Source organism: Borostomias antarcticus (genome assembly GCF_949987555.1).
Source record: "Borostomias antarcticus genome assembly, chromosome: 3".
Lineage (NCBI taxonomy): Eukaryota > Metazoa > Chordata > Actinopteri > Stomiiformes > Stomiidae > Borostomias > Borostomias antarcticus.
The window spans coordinates 30,943,666-30,965,231 of NC_140236.1; the positions used below are offsets into that span (position 1 = coordinate 30,943,666).

Consider the following 21,566-nt stretch of genomic DNA (forward strand, 5'->3'; position numbering starts at 1 on the left):
GGAGGAGCGGACAGAAACGGAGAGGCGGAGCAATGAAGAGAAGGGTCACACGAGCGCACACGCACACACACGTTCCTTATTTACTAAGACTATTACTTGAAATTGCTTCCACATTTCGGCTACTCTACTGCAGTTTCTCAAGCAATAAAAAAAAAATGCCAGGGGTTACGGATTTGGACAGAACACTACTAATACATACTGAACTGTGAATGAGCCTGTCGGTTCCTTTTATGTTGTAAGATAACTCTTGTGTGTGTTTGTGTGCGTGATTTTTTTCTCTGTGTGCACGTTTGTGTGCGTATGTGTGTGTGCATGTTCATGTGTGTGTGCGTGTTTGTGTGCGCTCGCTCGTACAGCTGATGTGTGAACTGGGGAACGGTGTGATAAACCAGATCTATGAGGCTCGCAGAGAAGAGCTGGGAGCCAGGAAGCCGCAGCCAGGAGACCCCAGGTACCGGAGCAGGAGATGGCGTGTTTGAATGGTGTTTCCTGTATGATCTTCCAACATAACAGAAACATGCCATTGACAATTGGCATTGAACTGTGTGTGCGTGTGCGCGTGTGCGTGTGCGTGTGCGTGTGTGTGTGTGTGTGCGCGTGCGAGTGTGCGTGCGCGCGTGTATACTAGTATATATGCTAGTATGCTATGTATATGTGTTCGTATGTATATACAGAGTAGGTATAGCCTTATATCTTTTCATTAGATCCTCAACACTTTCCCCCTAACTGTCCGCTGGCTCCCTCCCTCCCTCCCTGTCCCCTCCCAGGCAGGAGGTGGAGGCCTACATCAAGGCCAAGTACGTGGACCGCAGGTTCGTGCGCCGGCCGTCCGACCAGGAGCTGAAGACCAAGGTGGTGTCCCTGAGCAAGCAGGAGAAGAGGCTGAGCAGCAGCTCTGAGCACCTGCCCCCCAGACCCCCGCCGCCCACGCCCAAACTACGGCCCGCCTCCAACGCCTCCGGACAGTCAGGTTAGCACCGCCCCGCCCCCCAACCACCATCACTCTGCCCCGGCCCTTAAATGTGCACTCTGAAGCTTCATCTTCACCTGTGGTGGGAGGTTTCTAGTGTATGCACATTGTCACTGGGGGTATAATATATACAGTATATAAATACACAGCATAAAGATATCAACATGGTTGAATTATTCCCAGGTCTATCTGAATCTCAATCTCGTAGCTCTCACTTTAACAGAGCTGAGAGAGTGCACCTTTAAAGGTGTAGGGACATAATTACACTACAGCAAGAGAACAGCAGAAGGTCATGCTTAGGACACACAAGTACCCTCTCCCATCTTCTCTGTCACTCTCTCTCTCTCCCTCTCTCAAAGTAGCTTAGCCTGTAGTCTAACTGCCTGTGCTTCCATCCTCTCCCCTCTCCTCTTTCCCCTCCTCTTTCAATCCCTCTCTTCTTCATCTCTCTCTCTCTCTCTCTCCTACGGCTGCTCTTTGCTGCTGAACTAACCCCCCTCCCTCGCTGCCTCCCTCCCTTCCTCCCCTCCACCTACCCCGTGGCCTCGTGCCCCCTGCTCTCGTTGCCCTTGCGTAGCTGGCGCCGCAGGCGGCTTGGAGGCCCGTCGTGACTCTCTCTTCTGTCCTGACGAGCTCGACTCGCTCTTCTCCTACTTTGACAACTCCTCCAAGCTTAGGAGCAGTAAGTACTAACGGCTCTGTGTTTCGCTCCCCCTCCGTCCGGCTGGGCTTGCTGCTCGGGCTGTCCGCTGACACCCATGACATCATCTCCTCTCATCTCCCCCCCATCTGGCTCTGTTAATGGACCATGCCATCATGTTAAGCGAATCGGTGTGGAGCGTACCATGTGTTCTTCTGGGGGGTTGTCTCACATAGTCGTGGTCAGTGTCTTGTCTTTGAGCCTCATCTCATTGTGGTTGTGGCATTGGTGAATGGCAGTGGTGTAAAGTAAGAAATACATTGTTACTGTACATATGTCATTTTCTGTACTATTTTTTTTATTTCTGTTGACTTTCACTTTTACTAAACTACAGTTTAGTTTACTAAACTACAGTTTAGTGAACTAAACTCCAGTTTAGTAGTCCAAAGAAAACTGATACTTTTACTCCAAGGTTCATAAACCCCATCCACAAGCATTTAGTTGCCCACCCAGCAGCTCCAAATGGCTAAAACAATCATGCCAGACTTTGTTCTGCCACTGACCTTTTTTACCTCCTGATCTTCCTCAAAATGATAAGGACGGATACCATGACTGTATCTAAAATGACTTTTCCAATCCCAATAGCGCTAGCCCTTGACCCTACCCCTACATTTTGCACGTTCACGCGTAGGGTAGTATGTCCCATTCCTTTTAGGGCTAGGGGGCATATCGAGGGCTAGTGGATGTTCAAACAGCCCTCCAAAACAAGAGTTTTCAGATGCCGACTTGAAACCGAGGGCTAGATGAAAACTCGCCGGTGCCATGAAAAGACATGGGGAAGAAGCCCAATATCTTCGCGAATAAACATAATTTTTTTTTTTTTTAAATCAGTGGAATAGCTTAGTTTAAAGTAGATGCAAAGGAACATGTCGTTGGATTGGACACGCATTTAAGAAGAGAAAAAAACACGATGTCAACTGCATTTCATTGTTAGCCTAACTTAACAGCATTTTGATGTTCCAGTAGGCTATGGTGCAATATTGAATCTAATCTAATCAATAGAACTTTGTGTAAACAGCTATTTTTGAGTGACAGTTGATTCCATGTCCTGTTCATGAAGTCTGAAAAAATCCAGTAGCATTTTTTCTGCACTTCTCTGCTCATCTGATATCAGTGCATTTCTATATGGGCAGGACTAACGTTAATAGCCGATGTGTAAACATGCTTCCTGGCTGTACAAGTGATTAATCTGTCCTCTCTCCTGAAATTTGGTCAGATTTGTCACTATAATAATAGTAATCATACTGTAACATCCCAGGGACTCCACAGAAAATCAGGCAACTAATAAAATTCTGATTGAAGACATAACGAGTGGTGTCCCATTTCTTAGGTAAAGATTTCAACCCCTATCCCTTGTGGCTCTGTTCTGAAGGGCCACTACCTATTCAAGGGAACTCCAAAACTAGGGGCTAGGGCTAAGGTGGAGTATTGGGATTGGGCCTAAATGTAGCATACGTTATGTTTAAAAATATGGCCGATGTCCTAGTATTAGATGGGAAGAAAAAAAAAAAGGCTAGTGGACGTTCAAACAGCCCTCCAATACGAGGGTTCTCAGATGCCGACTTGAAACCGAGGGGTAGATGAAAACTCATTTATTGATCTGCTGGATACTTAAGTACATTTAATTTCAGTTACTTCAAGACTTTTACTCAGGTAGTATTCTAATAGGTGGCTTTCACTTTTACTTGAACCAATTTCCAGTAAAGGTACTGTATATACTTTTACTCAAGCATGGCTTTTGGGTACTTTATACACCACTGGTGAATGGTGTCATCGGGTGAGGTGGCCGATGTTTACCGTCTTGTCTAACCTTTTGATTTCAGTTGGGGGAAGTGTGTCTCCGTCCCTGCGTGTGTACAGTATGTGTGTGTGCTGTTTGTGTGGCATGCTGCTGTGTAGTCAGTGATTATGACTCTTGTCCTGCAGTACGAAGTGCCGACAGTGGCATTCAGAACAGTGCTGATGGGAGCAGGGAGATGCTGGCCACCACCCCTTCCACTAACAGCTTGACTGAACCAGGTAAGACACGCACACACACACCAGGCACCTGGATGACTATGAGCACGCACGTCGTCAGTATGAAGCGTTAAGCCCGCGGTATACTTGCTTAACAACGCATACGCGTAGACAAGCGCATATTTTGCGCAGCCAGTGCTCCAAACGAACGCAGGAGACGCCAAGTTGCCATCTTTTGTACGCATAGTTAAAAACAAGTACACCGCGGGCTTAAAGGACAATGCTCGTTTTTGACAACCTGGACCTTATTTACGAAATATTATAAGACGTTTGACTCGCCGAGATCACTTTGGTGTAGTTCGGAGGCCTGTAGAAGAAATGTAAAATCCAGCGCGAGCCAGTATATCCATGTAATGGCGGTGATCGGGGCAACGAGAATGCAGCTTCTAAAAATCTATTTTCTGCCGCGAAACGGTTGTTTTCACCAATCTGTCTGGATGAATCGCTAGTTGTGCTTACATAGAGCATAACTGTTGTGGTTTTCACATGCCATGATCTTTAGAAACGTCTTTCGAAACGAAATGGCTTCCTCACTTGCTCCAGCACTAATGTGCACAGCGCGCAATCGTTGCTCCAGCACGCTGTGCGCATGCGTGCTGGAGCAAGTGAGGAAGCTATTTCGTGTCTAACGACGTTTCTAAAGATCATATTACAGAGGCATGGGAAATACCACAACAGGCCTATGCTCTCTATGTAAGCACAACTAGCGATTCATCCAGACAGATTGATGAAAACAACCGTTTCGCGGCAGAAAATAGATTTTTAGAAGCTGCATTCTCGTTGCCCCGATCACCGCCATTACATGGATATACTGGCTCGCGCTGGATTTTACATTTCTTCTACAGGCCTCCGAACTACACCAAAGTGATCTTGGTGAGTCAAACGTCTTATAATATGTCGTAAATAAGGTCCAGGTTGTCAAAAACGAGCATTGTCCTTTAAGCTGCACAAACACAACAACAGAGAACCGTACATCACTATGTCTCTGCCTATGCAGTCTACCCACTTTATCACTCCAAACACGCTTGGGTAATCCATCACCATTACTGATCCTCTCCTCCCTCCATCAGAAGCAGCAGAGCCGCCCCCCATGGCCATGCCCGCCACCCTGCCCCCTCCGTCCCCCTGTAAGGAGGTGCTGGTGTTCTCGGAGCCCAAGGAGTACTCCCCAGGCCTGCAGCTGTACTGGGCCTCCTGCGCCCGCAGCCTGCCGGACATGGCCGAGGCCCTGGCCCACGGAGCCCCGGTCAATTGGGTCAACACCGACGATGACAAGAGGACGGCGCTCATCATGGCCGTGCAGGGGGTGAGGGGAAATAAACACACACGACTAAGGACGTGGGGGTTAGGGGGGTGGGCTTAAAACCCACCTGACCAACACCTTACTTCCTACCATATGCCACGGTGTCTGTCCTGTGTTTCTATGTGGACTGTGGTTGTATTTTTGACTCATCTGTATGTGTGTGTGTGACTGTGTGTGTGTCTATGATTGTGTGCGTGCGTGCGTGTGCGCACGTGCACTTCTTCCAGGGCTCGTTGGTTACCTGTGAGTTCCTGCTCCAGAATGCGGCCAACGTGAACCAGCAGGACGCCCAAGGCCGAGGACCCCTCCACCACGCCACCATCCTGGGTCACACGGGGTGAGTCCACACACACACACACACACTACAGGCTGTTGGACACACACATTTAATACAGTATCATTTTCAAAGCAGATACTTGTAATCTCTCATCAACCGATCATCTATAGCTCTATAAATACAATATACTTCCTCTATGAACCTCACATTACAGTACATTTCTTAGGCGTCAGATGAACCCCAACCCAGCCTGTTTGTTTTCTAGGTTTAATGGTTTAACTACCTGGATGTCATGCTTGAGGTTAATTATTGTGCGATGAGTAGACAAGGGCCACCCATGATCATGCTTTTTTTCATGATGCTCCTTATACAGCACTTGGAATACCTTACAACATACACTAAAGCTTGAGGTCCTTCCTTCAGTCAGAGTTTAAGTCCATGGCTCTAGACCTATGTACTTCAACCTGTAACTGTTTTTAATTAGTATTATTGTGCATTGCATTTGTTTTGTTGATTTGATTTGTGTCTCTGTGTTAACTCGTCATCACTGTAAATGAGGGAAACCTCAGTGCTTCACAAGTATAAATACAGGTTTGAAATTAAAATCTGAATTGTCATCTGTGATCCTGTCTACTTGTCCAGCCCAAATTTGAATTCATGTTTTATCGCTGTTTCAGACAAGTATGCTTATTTCTGAAAAGAGGAGCCAATCAGAACGCAACAGACATTGAACAGAAAACCCCCCTATCCATGGCGGTGGATGCGGCCAACGCTGACATTGTCACACTGTAAGTTCCATGGACTGAACTACTGACGGGTTCAGGAGGGCCGATAAACTATTTTTTTTGTTTCCTATCTCAGTCCCTTGTTCTCTCTCCTTGTCACATTGTGGGTGCTGTCTATTTCCAGGCTGTGTCTCTTTTCCCTCTAGATCAGCTCCTTACTTTCGTTTCTCTCCCCTTGTCCGCAGGCTGCGATTGGCCAAGATGAACGAGGAGATGCGTGAGGCGGAAGGGTACAGCCAATCAGGTCAATATCCCACCAACAGCCCCACCGAGATGCAGTACAGGAAGTGCATGCAGGAGTTCATTAGCCTGCAACTTGATGAGCCATAGATCCCAAAATGCCATTTTCCCCCCTAACGCAGTTCTGCTACAACCACGATCAAAAGTTCACTCTGTTCCATCCTGTTGGATGGTGTAGTTTGTCTGACTGGAGAGATGAAATCAGTGATTGGATAGCTTCTCACTTGATTCTGTTGGATGTAGTTTTGTCAGAATTATGTTGGGGGTGTAAATGTGACACTATATACCCTACCTAGTACACGGGAGAAGCAAAAAGACCAACCTATCTAAGGCCTGAAGCCTAGGTTTACTCCTGTGACGTCCTGTAATGTGTGTGTGTGCAGTAGGCCTTTCCAGGAGCCGTCCCCAGTCAGGTGCTTGGGAGCACTGAGTCAGGTGCTTAGACGTTTTGTTTATGTGACCGGGTCAAAGCCATCAGCCGTAGGACCAGTTGTTTTGACTGTTGGACGACTTCAGACGTAGCTCTTCTTTTGAAGTTAGGAACTGCTGCGTCTGCGGCGTCCTGGCTGTCAAACAACAGTCGTGTCTTGATGATCAGTTGCGATGCAGTTGCAGCGATCCCGCTCCGCCGCTCCGCAGCTGCCCCGACTATCGGAGACCAGTTGCAGCTCGCGTTCCGCTGGCGTCTGACTCTTATCAGGCAATAATCATGACTTTTGAATGATAGTTTTGACCGTCAGACTGTTGAGCGGCTAGGGGTGCGTTGCCGCACGTCAGGTGTGATTATGTTATTGATTACCTTGAGGGAATATTTATGCACATTCCTTATATAAAGTTTATGCAATATTTCAATGTGTTCCATGCTTGTAAGGTTACTCATACTTGTTCAAAATCATGTCATATTTACTAATTTTTAACATTTTATCGTCACAATGGTACATCAACCTTGCCTCATTTTCCGTATGCTTTTTACTTATGTGAAGTGAACTGATGAAGGAAAAAAATATCTATTTTAAAATAATTGCTTTTTTAGAGAATGATTCGAGCCATACACGCATAATGGTTGTTGTAAATATTGTATACACATACATGTCTATCATACTAAGTATTAAACTTAATAGCTTGCAGAGTTGAGAGAGACTTGGGCGGCAGTGTTAGCAAGTGTGGAGGTAAAACACACTTTGCACAAGGATGGTCATTGAGTATTTGCTTGAAACTTTGTTTTCATTTTGAATTTCATTTTACCACCACACACTAAGATAATATTTGGCTTGGTTTGTAGTCGGCCTGCCAAGAGTTTTCTGTCAGTCAAATCAATCAAAATGGAATATTTTCTTTGGAATTTCTTCTTTTTTTGGGGGGGGGGAAGGCATCAATTACTCATCCTAAATGTTTGTGGACACTTTATTTAGAGAGTGCTTTAAATTTAGAAAAAGAGATATCGACATGGTAGAGGGCACCAAAAAGGAAGTGCAATAGTTTAGAAAATAATCCACGTGTAACCATTTACAGCATTTTATCACATACTTGTAGTACTTCTTACTTCCATTTAGCTGAGATAAAATGGGAGAAAAAAAACGTTGGAGCTAAAAAAAAAAAGTAAAAAGAAGCTTGCTAGAGTGATAGTGAACAATGAATGAAATGCACAGTGTGCCTCTCTCATCCCTCTGGCCAGCTGGGATTTAGTGAATGGGCACAGAAGCACATTTATTATCGTCGTTGCCGATGCACCTGAGTGCACATTCAAGTCCAGACAGTAGCTCATCCTCCTCAGTCCCCAGTGAGCCATGGGACATGGAGCAGCTGAATGCACTGGGACTGGTTTGATTTTCTACTCCTGCACTGGTGCAGAAAGATTGAATTGTTTGCATAGGGGTCATTGAAGATGGTGTTGTGATTGTGGTGATGAGTAGAGTTTAATCTTTGCTTTAGGGTGTATCTATGGAGGTTGAGCATAGAGATATTTAGACACCTTTGCATTAAGGCAGGGTAAAAGCACTCAAGCATGTACCTCCGATCACCACAGGAGGGAGTGCTGCATTCACAAATTCCCCTTTTACTTGGGGTTAGTGAAGTCTGATGAGGGCTAACTACTGTAGGCAGTTTAGGTAACAGGTTTCTCCCATGCAAAGACTAGGCTACTTCACTAGTTTGTTGATGATGCAGCAGTCTGTGCATAGTTCACAACATGCTGCTTATTGGACTTAATCTGCTTGACCTTTCCTTCATTACAAATGCATTGGGTCATTTTTAGATGTAGATTGTTAGTAATTGTTTGGACCTATGACAAGAAAGATACTTGATTGGATAAGATGTATTTATTTCCTCGGTCTTGCTTTAAAACAGATGTGAGCAGAATATGACTGTTTTACCTTAAGGGCAACAACAGATGGACCTACTTAAATAGAGATGGTGCTGTAAATAGAGATGGTCATATTATTGGGGAGAAATGAGTGCTAGAACTTTACAATTGACAGAAATTGCATGTGCTGTCTTTCAATCACAGATACCCAGAAACCAGACTTGTCTCTTTTCACTTTGTGAAATAACTGTCTGGCTCAAGTCTAAATCATCTTCACTTTGAACCTGATTAGGGATTCTTTAGCCCAATAATGAAATGACATAATCAATTGATGAATGATAAGTGATTAATAACATTTCGGGGGATTCATGTGAATCCATTGTGGGATTTCATTCAAGACCTTTCTTTTGGCTCATAAAAAGACAGCTCCACTTCTTGGTGTTAGTAGGTGATTAAGTGTATGAATGAGGTCAGATGGAGTATCCGACTGAATGAGACTCTAGTCAAGCGCTCGATGACATGCAATGTTACTTATCACTGTCATTGCTCGTCTTTCTCTGTAACTTCACTCTTCTCTGTTCTGTTCATTCTTTCTCTCTCACTCTTTTCCCCAGAGTTTGTGCCTTTCTTCTGTTGTCTTGTTTCTTTGGGGTGCTGAGGCCGACACTGCTGTATTTTTGTACATAAAATCCTGCACTTTAAATACAATACAGTTGTTAACAAAACTAATCTTGTGGGCTATTTCTTTTTTCTGCACTTCACTGGTCTATGCAATGAAAGGCCTCCTGGCATTGTCACTTTCACACTGACTTTTTCCATAATGCTGTTTCTCTCTGTCGAGCCTCAGTGATGCCTTAACAGGTATGGCTAACTTTCTATCTTTCTATCATTCCCTCTTTGTTTCACTCACCCGTTTGGCGTATGACTGAACATTTGACTTGACTGTTTACAGTGTTAAACTAGTTGTACCTTTCATTATTCAGCTCCACAATACAATACCCAACCTGTTTTCTGCTCTTCAGTCCTGCGCTTCACTAACTCAGTCATATTTTTGTATATGTTGTCCTTACAGGAGATGAAACCTACCAAGACATTTTCCAGGACTTTTCCCAGATGGCGTCAAACGACCCAGACAAGCTGAACCGCTACCAGCAGTACGACTCAGCGAAGCCTTGACACTGGGAGACGATCTGATTTCCACTCCGGACCCACCTGGAAGTTTCTAGAAGCGTCCGGAATTCTCCTGGTCAGTGCAGTGCTCAGTGTATCAAAGGCTCTGTCCACCACAACCAAATGGCTGAACCTGTTATTCATAATTAGTTTATGTTCCTTGGTTTTATTTCATATGAAAAAAGTAAATACATTTCAGTAGTGAATGGGATGTGATAGCATATTCTATTTTTTAAATTGCTTATGTGAACGGTACAGTTTTATAGCCGTTTAATGGATGTGCCAGTTTTGCTCAGAACAGGCCTGTTTAACAAAATCTGATTGAGTTCACATTGTGAGACATGAAGGTTAATCTTTTATAGTTGACCCTCTAGTTATAGGCATACAGTATAGCAGTTGGCAATATACTGTACTTATTTGCACAAATCCTATTTTTGTCTTAAGTCATCACTGATGTTTACCAGTTTTGATGGTGAAACTTTGACGTGTGAATTACTATTACAATTATTAGGTGTGGAATGCACGTTTGTAGGGTTTGTCACTTCTGATAATGTTGAAATCATTATAGATCATTTATGTATAACAATGGTGGATATTTAGCTCTCTATCTGAATGAAATGCAATAGCTCTGTTTGTGTGTGATAACTGTACATAATTGAATGATCACTTTCTCAATTTTATTTGACAAGACTTGGATGTGTTGCTCGTGAGGGAAGCCATAGTGATCCTGGGATAAACACTGCTCTGCGTACCTCATAAGGGCATACTGTAGAGAGAGAAAGAGACTTCTAGGAAAAAAGAACCGGAATGTGCATGTTTTGCCCTTTGTATAATAATTTGTTATTGATTGATTGTTGGCATTCAGCCCGATTTCATAGGCTACCCTCTAGTCCTCGACATGCTTATGATATGTTGCGTAGTATTGTTTGTTTTGCACCCCCCCTCCCCCCGCTTTCATTGTAAGGCAAAAAAAAAAAAAACACTTGACACTTATCAAGTCAAGCTTTTTTTTTGTTATTTTTACAGTGTACATGTACTGTATGTCAAGCTACAAACCACCAAGTGATGTGACTACCTGCATCTCCTTACTATTACAATTATGGAAGAGATCATTCTTCAATATAATATGGGATACAGCACAGATCTTGTACATTGTGCAGATACTTTGGAATATGCCTGAGAACTTAAATATTAGTGGTACTTGAATCATTAAATAAGCTTTTGTAAATGCAGTTCTTTTTATCTTTGTGTAATTCTATCTTATTTTATATTGCCTGTCTGTATACCACTCAGCAATGTATATTCTCTATGTAATTTCTAAGGACTATTTCATGTACTATAAATCATGGACTGAAGATTCTTTGCTGAATGTTGAACCGTTTGCTTTGTCTTATGATTTTATAAAGCAGTTTTCAGTGTCTTCTCATCGTCATCGTGTCTACTTATATCACTCTATATCATCCGTTTATCACAAAATAAGAGTTTCAGTTCCTGAATGTCCTGTCCTCATATTCTCCCCCCCGATACACAGATGTTCAGATCAGATTCTGCTCAGAAGTTTCGCCCACTCCTTCCTTGGCGAGTGCTGCTTACTTTATCTGGGATTTATGTTGCTGTCATGGCCGCAAAGTACAAACAGTTACATACGTGTCTCTGAGCGTCTCCAGCCCCCTCACACATCCACAACACTGATGCCACAGAAAACCTTTTCTTACTTCTCCTATGGTCCTCACTATCAAGGCATAGCCCTGATGCGTCACCCACTCAACTAATTACCTGTTTATTTCTCCTGGTGTGAGAAATGAAAGGCATCCATCCTTAGGATGAGCTGCCGACATCTGAGGTGTGTTATGTCTGTTTGAAACCATTGTTCTGGAATACAATTGGTGCCTTTACACTTTGTGAAGTGTTCTTGTGGTGCAGTGAGGTGCCACATACAAGTACCATTACACAGTTAAATATGCCTTGAAGTTGAAATACAGCTTGATAGGTGTACATGTATAGTATAGCCTAAGGACAGCATGTTACAATATTACGTTTTTAAAAATTTAATATTTGTTTAAAAAGAAAATCTAAACAGTCCAAATGTCCCAGAAAGAGGACGCCTACAGTACTGTGCAGATGTCCTGAGCTCCAGAGGTCCTGCCTCTCCCCAGGCACTGGGCCTCATCCCGGGCCGTTGGTCTGGAGCTCTTTCCAGGGAAGCTCTGTGGTCTGCTCCCCTGCAGAGAGGTGGAGGGCCGCTGCTGGAGACTTTTCCCCTCCATAAAAGAAATGTGAACAAACGCTGAGAGGCCAAGGTCCATTAATGCCACTCACCCGCCCGCAACGTCCAAAGGTCTCTGTGGAACACTGAGCCTGCCAGCGACTGCATTTATCTGGGCAGGACACAAGATGAGGAGAGGCCCCCCTCCTCCTTAATTTGATGTTTCTGTGGATTAACTCACTCTGTTAAATATAATTCTAAGATGATTTAACTACATGGCACAGTAATGTGGTTATCTAGCCTACCAAAAATGTAATTGCATATTTTTCAATTATTTAATTCACCAAAATAGCTTCACTTTTCAAAACTGTCATGCAAAAAGGCCAAAAAAAACTCAAGCCAAATCATGTCACTATTACAAATAAACATCTCTAGAGGTTACAACTACATAGGGAAACAATGGCTTTAGACAGGAAACTACTGTTCCTCCCTCAGGTGTGTCCACCCCAGATAAACCTCATTAGAAATATCTCTTAGTGCTCTTAACCCCAATCCCACAACTCAACACGCTAACGGGTACGCCGCTCATGACATCACTGTGAAAGAATGACTGGGCCTTCATGTTTTGGAACGGGCCAGCGTGGAGAATCCAAACAGTCCAGCGTGTATTCTCTAAATCTTGATGAATGGACCCGCAGGATGAATAGGCGCAGTGTTACAGGCATTTATTTCTTCCCGACCACCACACTCACTGTTAAAGAAAGGGGGGAAGGAAAGAAGTGGACGAGTCTCCACACACCCCCCTCACTTGCTACCTCGTTCTCCAGCTCTGGTGTTTATGTCTCCACACCGGGTTCCCAGAATGGGCTGGCCTTTCCTGCCCCTACTGGTTTTAGGAGGAGACTCTCTTTCAAAGCGAGGGCTCCCTGGAGGCCCTGCCCTCCACACCCCGGTGAGCAGCCAGCAGTCAGCCTTTCCAGCAGGACGGCCGGGCTAGGATCAGGCTCCCCCAGCACCAAGTCTGGCCTCCAGCTGTCCAGAGAGCCCCAGGACAGCCCCGCCTGCCAGTTCCAGGGGAACCCAGACTGGAGGGGCGAAGGCTGGGTAGTCTGGCCAGTGGCATCCCTTCTTTGGATCAAGTAGGTACATAACATTCAAGTAATGGTATCGAAGCCAACAGGGTTCACTTCTTTGTGACGTATGGAATTCCAAGAACAAAGTTTAGAGAACTAATGACAATAAGAATGATAGTATAGTGTTACTAAATAGCAATGACTCAACGTGAGTTCTGCCACTTCACTAGCTCAGCTGCCATGGTACCAGGGGATGCAGAGCATTACATAACCCTTCAAACAATGTTTGGACATCAGTTGTCTTATCGTAGCCCAAAGGACTAGTACTCAGTTAACAGCCTGTAAATTATGGTCACAGGGTCAAGGCAGGGTTGGGTAAACACACAACGCATGTAGTAAGTGACAGACCAGGCAGTCTGCCCAGAGGAGAAGGGGTGGGGAAGGAGGGGGGGTAACCCTGAGTGGCGGTAAACCCCCCCCTACCCACCCCCGACCCTTCAGCCGACTCCTCCCTGACATGGCCATTACACAACCCAGTTTCTCCAGACACCCTCCTCTCATCGTTGACCGAGAGCTGAAACCCAGCACGTCGGTCAGGTCCACAGAAGTAAAGGGGTTGAGGTATTCAGTCGGGTGTTAGTGGTAGTAGAGGAAGATGACGGTTAGTCTTACTGAACAGAGCCCAACCAAAAAAAAAAGCAACAGAGCTGCTCCTGTTGTGGTGGGTGACTGGACTCAGACCTAAGCCCCCAACATAAACAAGGGAGAGCTGCCTCGCGTGTGAGAAGACACCGGTAATGCAAACTTGAGCATGTTAGGTCACCCTTGCAGTATTTCTCTTTAATGTAGACATATTTCCTTCCAGTGTAGACAAACATGACATCCATCTCCCAGAGTGCCAAACATGTAACTCTTAGAATCAACTTCTACAAATTAGCAAGGATAAAGGATAGAGCATGGCGATACGAAGCTCATTTGTTCTTTTTGAAGCCAAGTTTTAACCTCTTTGTAGATACATTGTGTATAGCAATAAGTAATAAACCTTCATGTGAATATTATTGGCTGGTGCAAACAATTTAAGACTCATGTTCTTTGTCATCCATTACTCCACGGCCTCAATCTTGTCTCTCCATGCAACTTGTTTAGAGGAACAACTGGCAGAGTCAGTTTGTCCTCCGCTTCTCATAGACACCAAGAAATGTATGGCTTCAGCCAAGATCTACAAAGTCCCTTCTTCTGCCCTGTTAAATCTGTAGCCTCGTCCAGGAGTCCAAACAGTCTTGCCTTGGCCTTAGTTGCACGGACCGCCTCCATGTCACTCGCAAGCCCATAAGTCAAGCAGTAAACACTCTTCAGGGCCTTGCTTGACCCTGCACTCAGCCTGATAGAAGGCTTCAGAGTGGGTGGCTATCTCCCTCTCTCTCTCTCTCTCCCTCCTTCAGTCTGCCCCTCTCTCCCTTTGGCCAGTGCCGATCTGGTTGGTTTGCTTGTTTGCCCAAAAAACATGAGTGTGCCGTTGACCAGCCGGCCTTTCATTGATACTTACTCATCGCCGCTGCAACAGACGGTGACTACACGGGCGAGAACGCCAAAGGTATGTGTGGTGCCTGCTCGCTCTAAACCGGCCTTCGTCCGACCCCTCGCCGGGTCGTCAGTGCGCTGACAGACTTTGGAGGCGCCGGTCCACCGACTGTCTGTAACGGCTCCCCAGGGTTCACGGCCTGGTCTGGCCGGAAGGCACAACATGGATTTTTTTGCCTTGTATGGCGTTGTACTTTAGCCTCCAAAAGGAGATGAGGCCAACGCTCTCATTCACATTAGCCTAATAAACACATGTGCACAATAGCCTGGTTTACTGATTGATGGTGCCATCATTATTGATTCCTAGAGACAAGGTCATGTCACAAGAGGTTGAAGGTTATATACGCATCTCGGAAGGGACAGCTCCCCAAAATAGAACCTTATTTAACAAAGATTCAAAGTTGGAACGTTAAGGAAAGGTTTCTTTGTAGCAAGATCACTGGAAATCGTTTGGGTTAAAATAGCTACTGTATTCATGACAAACAACTCGAGGGGAATAAGAAGTCCAACAGTTGAACATCAAGTGAAACTGGGAGGAAAGATGAAAGTCTGATCTGAAAGAACTGATCTGATTTACGAGCGCATTCCAAGAATAGAGGCCGTTTTTCCATACTTTGACAAACCGAGACGTCCCACCCTCATCGTTGGAGCATACGGGAAGTGAAGGCCTAGGCGGTTTGTCTTTGGAAAACAGCGTGGGCCAGAAGGGAGGTTGGGGTTGTGACTAATGTTTCCTCCCATCCTTTAGAAAAGCAGGGTGTTAATGTGTCCAGTCTGACGTGAGGTAGGCCTACAATACAGCCATCGAACCTCGACACTAACCACCGTAACTATCAGTCTATTAGGCTAATTAGAAAACATAGGCGCTACTTAAAAACAGTTCAACAAAATGAAAACATCATATATACAGAGGCGGCTGGGTCAGACTCCAGGGCTGTTTTTTCATCCCAGCACGCCCCTGCTTAAAAAGATTACCTAGCTTTGACATTTTCCTCAGTAGAATACCATGGTGAATGAAAGTCACTCTGCCTTCAATACAAAATCACATCACACCTGATCAGAGTTAGGTCTACCACGAAATTCCAACATCGTCTGGGGTCGACTCGTGAGTAAAAAAAACAAAAACAGGAATGAATAATTTTCACTCTCAATAAAAAGCCGTTATGAAGACCCACTGCATTAACAGTTATTTTTTTAATTCTGTATTACATCAATCACATCTGTATTACTCTCATGTAGTAATAATTTTTATAGAATAATGAAAAACCTTCACTTTAGTTTGAACTGTGTTGGTAACACTTTACAATAAGGGTACATTAATAAGCATTAGTTAATGCATTATTAAGCATTAAGTAACAGTTAACTAATGTCTCCATTTACTAATGTTATTTATGTTAACTAAGGTTAACTCACCTAACCCTAACCTTAACTAATGTATTAATTAACATTAGTAACCTAACCCTAAATAAGCATTAATTAACAGTTAACTAATGTTTTTTGTGACCCTTATTGTAAAGTGTGACCACTGTGTTAATTCAAGGCTCAACCGAGGGCTTTTGTCTTTGTCTCTGAGTCAGCATTCCTTTGTCCTGTCCTGAGTCAACAGATATAGCAAATGGTCACCTCTGAAGTCAGTAGCCTACAGTTTGTAACGTGATCCCAGGAAGGACCCAAGTAGACCCCATGTCCGAAGGGGGGCAGAGCTCAGCTGATGCAAAGACCATTCAGAAGACTAGTTGACCATGTGTTAATGAACATTGCTTGTATGCAAATTTGTTTGTCATGTGAGTCCTGGCCTGAAGCTTTAAAAGCTGAAGTCACGACGCTGAGAATCAGTATTGCCTAGAGAATCGGCCCCTGTGTTAGACATATGCTCAATAAATTGTTGATTCGACGATTTTGGCCTCCTTGAAGTTCTGTTCCACACGAAGATTATGCTTTTGAAATACACTGCAGAGACAGACACGCTACTGATGTAGCCTATGGGCAGCAACAAAATATCTCGGACCAGTGGAGTTTCCCAACAGCTATTGCGGAAGAAAAAAGTACAAATGCTCCTGTAACAAGCTGAATAACAATAATAATAATAATTAGTATTATTATTATAAGCTGTGTAACAGTTTATCACGCAGGAAACAATTGTCTATAGCCGAATCATTTCCCTCACACCCCCGCCTTATGTGTATTTACCAAATATGGGTATATGAATTTGATGCCTTAAGGAAGAGGCCTTGAAAACAGAAAGAAGCAATTTTCCTCAAGCAACAAAGCATCATAACTTCAGATAGACCTACTGCAAGACTACTTTATAGATTACATCAGGTTCACAGAATTCTATTTGGATGAATACATTGTCTGCACGAACTGGTTAAGTAGCAAAAGTACACAATTTAACAGAATAAACAGCTGGTTTCTATAACACCAAAGAATGAAAACACTCCTTCAAAGCTAAAATACATTAGAAGTGATATATTCTTGAATGATAGGCTAACGGGGAGATTGAAAATGAATCCGTTTAGTAGGCCTGTTTTCCCCGTGTACAGACCACTGTCTACAGTCTGTACACCTGGTCCTTAAATGACATCCCAGTGTTATTAAAACACTATTTGGGCTTCTGCACATTAATTATATGAAAAAACTGCTTTAACCATTTAACATAATTAACAGTTGAATGAGAGTACTTGGCAGCTTCACAAAGTTTGTCTCATTTCTTAAAGGCACATTTTAAAGTGATATCGGACTCTTTTCTCCAGATGGCTGTGATATAAGAGGGAACATTTTAACAGCAGACACGCTCATGAAACACTATATGAAGTCTTACGAACAGTTGCTTCTAATGTCAAATAGCCTATCAAACTGGCATTCCACAATAACTACAAAAACAAACATAATCAAAAACAACGGGGGGACAACAGAAACATAATCCTATTAAACTGAATTAGCAATGCCTTCAGTCATGCAGCCAGGCCGTTTCTCATATTCATGCCAACATGGGTTGCACTTTGCAGCCCAAACACGTTCAGTTTACACCAGGGTAACTCAAACCGTTAGAGGCATAGTGTGCGTGTGTATTTGCATACACAATGTGGGAGTGTGTATATGCGTGTCTGCAAATATGAAATCATGGGGTGTTTGTGTATCTGAAGCTGATCTGAACGACCCTAGTGTTGATGAGCCAGTACATTTTCACATGTGCAAACAGACACTTTAACATGTTCCACCAACCAAGGTCCTGTTGAGGAGACGGGCTCACCAGCCTTGTTACTCAAGTCTTGAATAATAACAGTCCTTGTTTTAAGTGAGACTAGCGGTAGAACAAAGCTGAGCCGTCCTGGTGGGCCGACTGCTGTGATGAGGAAACAGTGTTGAGAGAATGTAAACCACTCGAAATGTGTCGGATTAGGAGGGATTACTCTAGGTACTCACAGCGCATACTGTAACTCAAATAAACACACGGGCTCCAGTCTCCAATATAATATCTTTTTTATTGTACTGACAGAAAATGATACCATTTAACAAGAAAATGTAAAACATTCCCAGCCTGACGGAGAGAGAGGCCAGGGCAGAGAAGGAACGTGTAAAAGAGGGATGTGGGTAGGAGGGGAGGGTGGATGGAGGGGAGGGAGGGAGGGAGGGAGGGGAGATGAAGACGTGCATGCTGGGATGTAAAGGTTCCTCTTCAGAAGCCTTGGGACGCCACCTGCGGAGTAGAAAGTTAAGAGTCAATAGAGGAACAACAGAGGAGAGAATGAGCTCAAATCAAAGCAGACCAGGGAGAACAGGGACACGTGTTTTCTGCATCTGCAACATGCTTTAACAATTGATTTTCCCATCTTAGCAGAACTGGTCCAGTCAACCTTTCTATCAAAACATCCCCTAATCTGGTGGTTGGCACCTCATCTTTTTCATCACACGTACATCGAGCCCCAACATGACGTTTTCTGATGGTCACAGTTATTTGAAAGAGGACAGTTCACTCATAGAATAATCAAGGCTTCACGTTTTGTTTTTTTAGTCAGTACAGCCCACGCTGTGCCCCAACCCTGATTCATGGTGACAGGATAAGGCCAGCGATGTGACGACGCGGCACTACAGGTGCGAGGTGCGGACCTTTGGTGCGGAGGCGTTTACTCGTCGATGTACTCGAAGGGCTCGGGCGCCTCGGGCTCCTGCTCCTCCTCCTCGATCTTGGGGCCATGGGCGGAGACGGGCTCCACTAGCTCCTCCTCTTCCTCGCTGGTGTCCTTCATGATGATGATACCACCCGTGTGCAGCTGTAGACAGACAGACAGGCAGGCAGACAGGCAGGGAGACAGGCAGGCAGACAGAGGCAGACAGACAGACAGAGACAGACAGAGACAGACAGAGACACAGACAGACACAGACCAAAGGTGTGAGTGAATGAGCAGCTCTAAACCTATACAAGGTGAGACTTAACTTTTCAAGGCAGAGCCTCACACCGGGCTTAAGGTTGCACAGACCACTATGACCAGGGTGCAACAGAACTCTTTACACCCAGCAGAGAGACCAGTATGCAGCCCTGTAAGGTGTGATGGGGAAGAACTAGGCTTGATTTGTCAACACCACAACAACATGTCTCTTTAAATGTCTCTTGGTCAGGCCACACATTCATTACAGGGTCCACAGCATCATTAAGCCATCTTAAGACACTTGAGTGTGTATACTGTAGGCATAGAATACAACTTACGTACTTTGTGACATGGCCAAACAGACAACACATAAATCACTGAAACTCCCCACGACTCTAACTGACAATCTCTATTCTGATTTATGAGTGTCAGAAAAGGAGAAACAGCCAATTAATCAGGATAAATCAAATAGTGCAGGCACAGTTTAGTCATTCAATACTTGGAACTAGGCTAGTTGGAACTAGGCTTCACTGGGCTCCCAGTCTCCATGGGCTCCGGTTACCATCATCTACCCTCATCCCAAATGAACTGGAATCCAGTTATCAAAACTGTCAACCTCAAACACGGACTCCTGAAGAATGAAGGGCTCTGTTCCAGTATCCAAATGGAAGACCATTACGAGGACAGCGAACGAAAACAACCATTTACAGGAGAAAAAAAAACAGACCGCGTGTGACCTGCCTCTATTTGGACTTGGCCTATATGAGTACACAAGCCCCTCTCTTCGCCCTAAGTGTGTGTGGGTGAACGCCTGCATGCTCATGTACGGTGATGTTTAAAGCAGCGCCACAGTCCAGAGGTTTATTGGCCAGCGATGTTAAGTGGACTGGTGACAATAAGAGGCTCTGTGGAGATTGGATATGGAGCCCAGATCAACCCTCTGGGTCCTAATCTGGGCTGGAAAGACTAGATTAAGCAGAACAAGGATAGTTGATAAAAAGTCAGGCCAGTCCCACATACACACATTAGAGGCCTCCTTTATCTCACATGGTTGCCCGACCACGGGCGCGCGCACACACACGCACACACACACACGCACGCACGCACACACGCGCGCACACACACACACACACACACACACACACAGTACCGGTTTAAAGGGCTGGTAGCGGCAGGTCTCGGGCATGTTGAGGACTTTGAGCTGAGCGGGCATCGCCCTGGCTGGGTTCTCCAGCAGCTGGAAGTTGGGCTCCGGCTCCTTCTTCTTCTCTTTCTCCTTCTCTTTCTCCTTCTCCTCGTCCTTCTTTTCCTTCTCCTTCTCAGCCTCCTGGACCTCCTGCCATTTTCCAATGAGACGGTCGTGATGTATTCGATTATACAGAAATGTGAAGTAGATGTGTCTCACTCCCATCAGACCCACAGAAAATCCACCCCAATGTGTTTTTCATGTTGCCTTTGGCGTTTATCTACGGTTTCTAAGCCTATTATGGGTAAAGCTCTCCTTATCAATCCTTGGTGGCAAGTGATTTGTTATACAATCACAGTGACTCATCAAAAGACGAGCTCAAACATTACGACCACTGCCACTGTAACCCCTGGGAAAATAAAACGAGGGGCGGGGGTCTGCATGTTTGAGGGGGAGAAGCATAAACAGTTTTGATTACGATCTGAAACTTCTCTGGAAGCCATGTTTATTTGGTCGGTGGCTTCCATTTCTTTTGACACACGCACACGCACACACACACAGGGAGTTCATATTCTTCTTTTAACCATTCAAATGTACATAGCCAAGGAAAAATAGTTGAAAACCCCCCTCCCTCCCCTAGAGGAGCCCAGCGCTGCGGGAGACGTCTGGAGCATCTCTCTACGTGGAGATGAAACAGCCCGGACTGGACACCACACTGACAGCTATACTGGCTCCGGGCTGACAGGGCCCGTCCATGCGGCCGAGAGTGTGTATGTGTGTGTGTGTGTGTGTCATGGCCGAGTTGGCCACCTCAGTAGAGAGGTTGAGAGCCAGAGGTTGAGAAAGAGCGGCCGTTTGAAGGGAAAGTTCCCTCCTCATACTCCATAAAATACTTACTTACATAATAAATCCAGATTAATAGGAGCATGTGGGATAAAAGACCGCTCCCAAGGTAAACCTTTGTATTTATTTGCATGGACAATCTCCACAAAGGTACAGCCCGCCTTAATTACAGTACTTAACAGATTAATCTTATACGAGCAGTCTTTGCATCTTGAAACTATTTTCAAGTGAAGAAAACGATCAGAACATTACGAAATCAGGGTGGACTTTTCCTTTAAGTCTCACTGTAGCACCTTGTGTGTAAGCCATGGCTGGGGCCTCTTAGGCATGTTTGCGCAGGTCTGTGAGCCATTAGGACATCACAGCGCATTACACGGCCCCTTCCACTAGGAGAACAACTGTTTGGAAACGGGCTCGACCACTCTGCTACGGGGAGCCGGTAGAAATGTCAGTGGAAACTGAGATCTCATTTGAGGTTTCCAAAAAAAATAAAAAACGAATAAGTAAATAAAAAGCGAAAGGCTGAAGGCAGCCTAGGTCAACC

At 44.7% G+C, this 21,566-nt stretch overlaps 2 protein-coding genes across 4 annotated transcripts in view; one reads left to right on the plus strand and one right to left on the minus strand.

Moving 5' to 3' along the window:
• LOC311330130 (arf-GAP with coiled-coil, ANK repeat and PH domain-containing protein 2-like) overlaps positions 1–11,173 on the plus strand; it is a 45,542-nt gene extending 34,369 nt beyond the window's left edge. For both annotated transcript variants that reach the window (XM_084462122.1, XM_084462123.1), the window contains exons 16-23: positions 357–451; positions 768–970; positions 3,597–3,689; positions 4,757–4,992; positions 5,217–5,326; positions 5,944–6,054; positions 6,237–6,295; positions 9,666–11,173. In XM_084462122.1, coding sequence (XP_084318248.1) covers positions 357–451; positions 768–970; positions 3,597–3,689; positions 4,757–4,992; positions 5,217–5,326; positions 5,944–6,054; positions 6,237–6,295; positions 9,666–9,769 — 1,011 coding nt within the window. In that variant the 3' untranslated portion in view covers positions 9,770–11,173. The remainder of the gene's footprint in view (positions 1–356; positions 452–767; positions 971–3,596; positions 3,690–4,756; positions 4,993–5,216; positions 5,327–5,943; positions 6,055–6,236; positions 6,296–9,665) is intronic.
• Positions 11,174–18,118: 6,945 nt separating this feature from the next.
• psmd1 (proteasome 26S subunit, non-ATPase 1) overlaps positions 18,119–21,566 on the minus strand; it is a gene marked incomplete at its 5' end in the record, with an annotated part of 41,770 nt that continues 38,322 nt past the window's right edge. For both annotated transcript variants that reach the window (XM_084436332.1, XM_084436331.1), the window contains 3 exons: positions 18,119–18,323; positions 18,734–18,897; positions 20,144–20,329. In XM_084436332.1, coding sequence (XP_084292458.1) covers positions 18,751–18,897; positions 20,144–20,329 — 333 coding nt within the window. In that variant the 3' untranslated portion in view covers positions 18,119–18,323; positions 18,734–18,750. The remainder of the gene's footprint in view (positions 18,324–18,733; positions 18,898–20,143; positions 20,330–21,566) is intronic.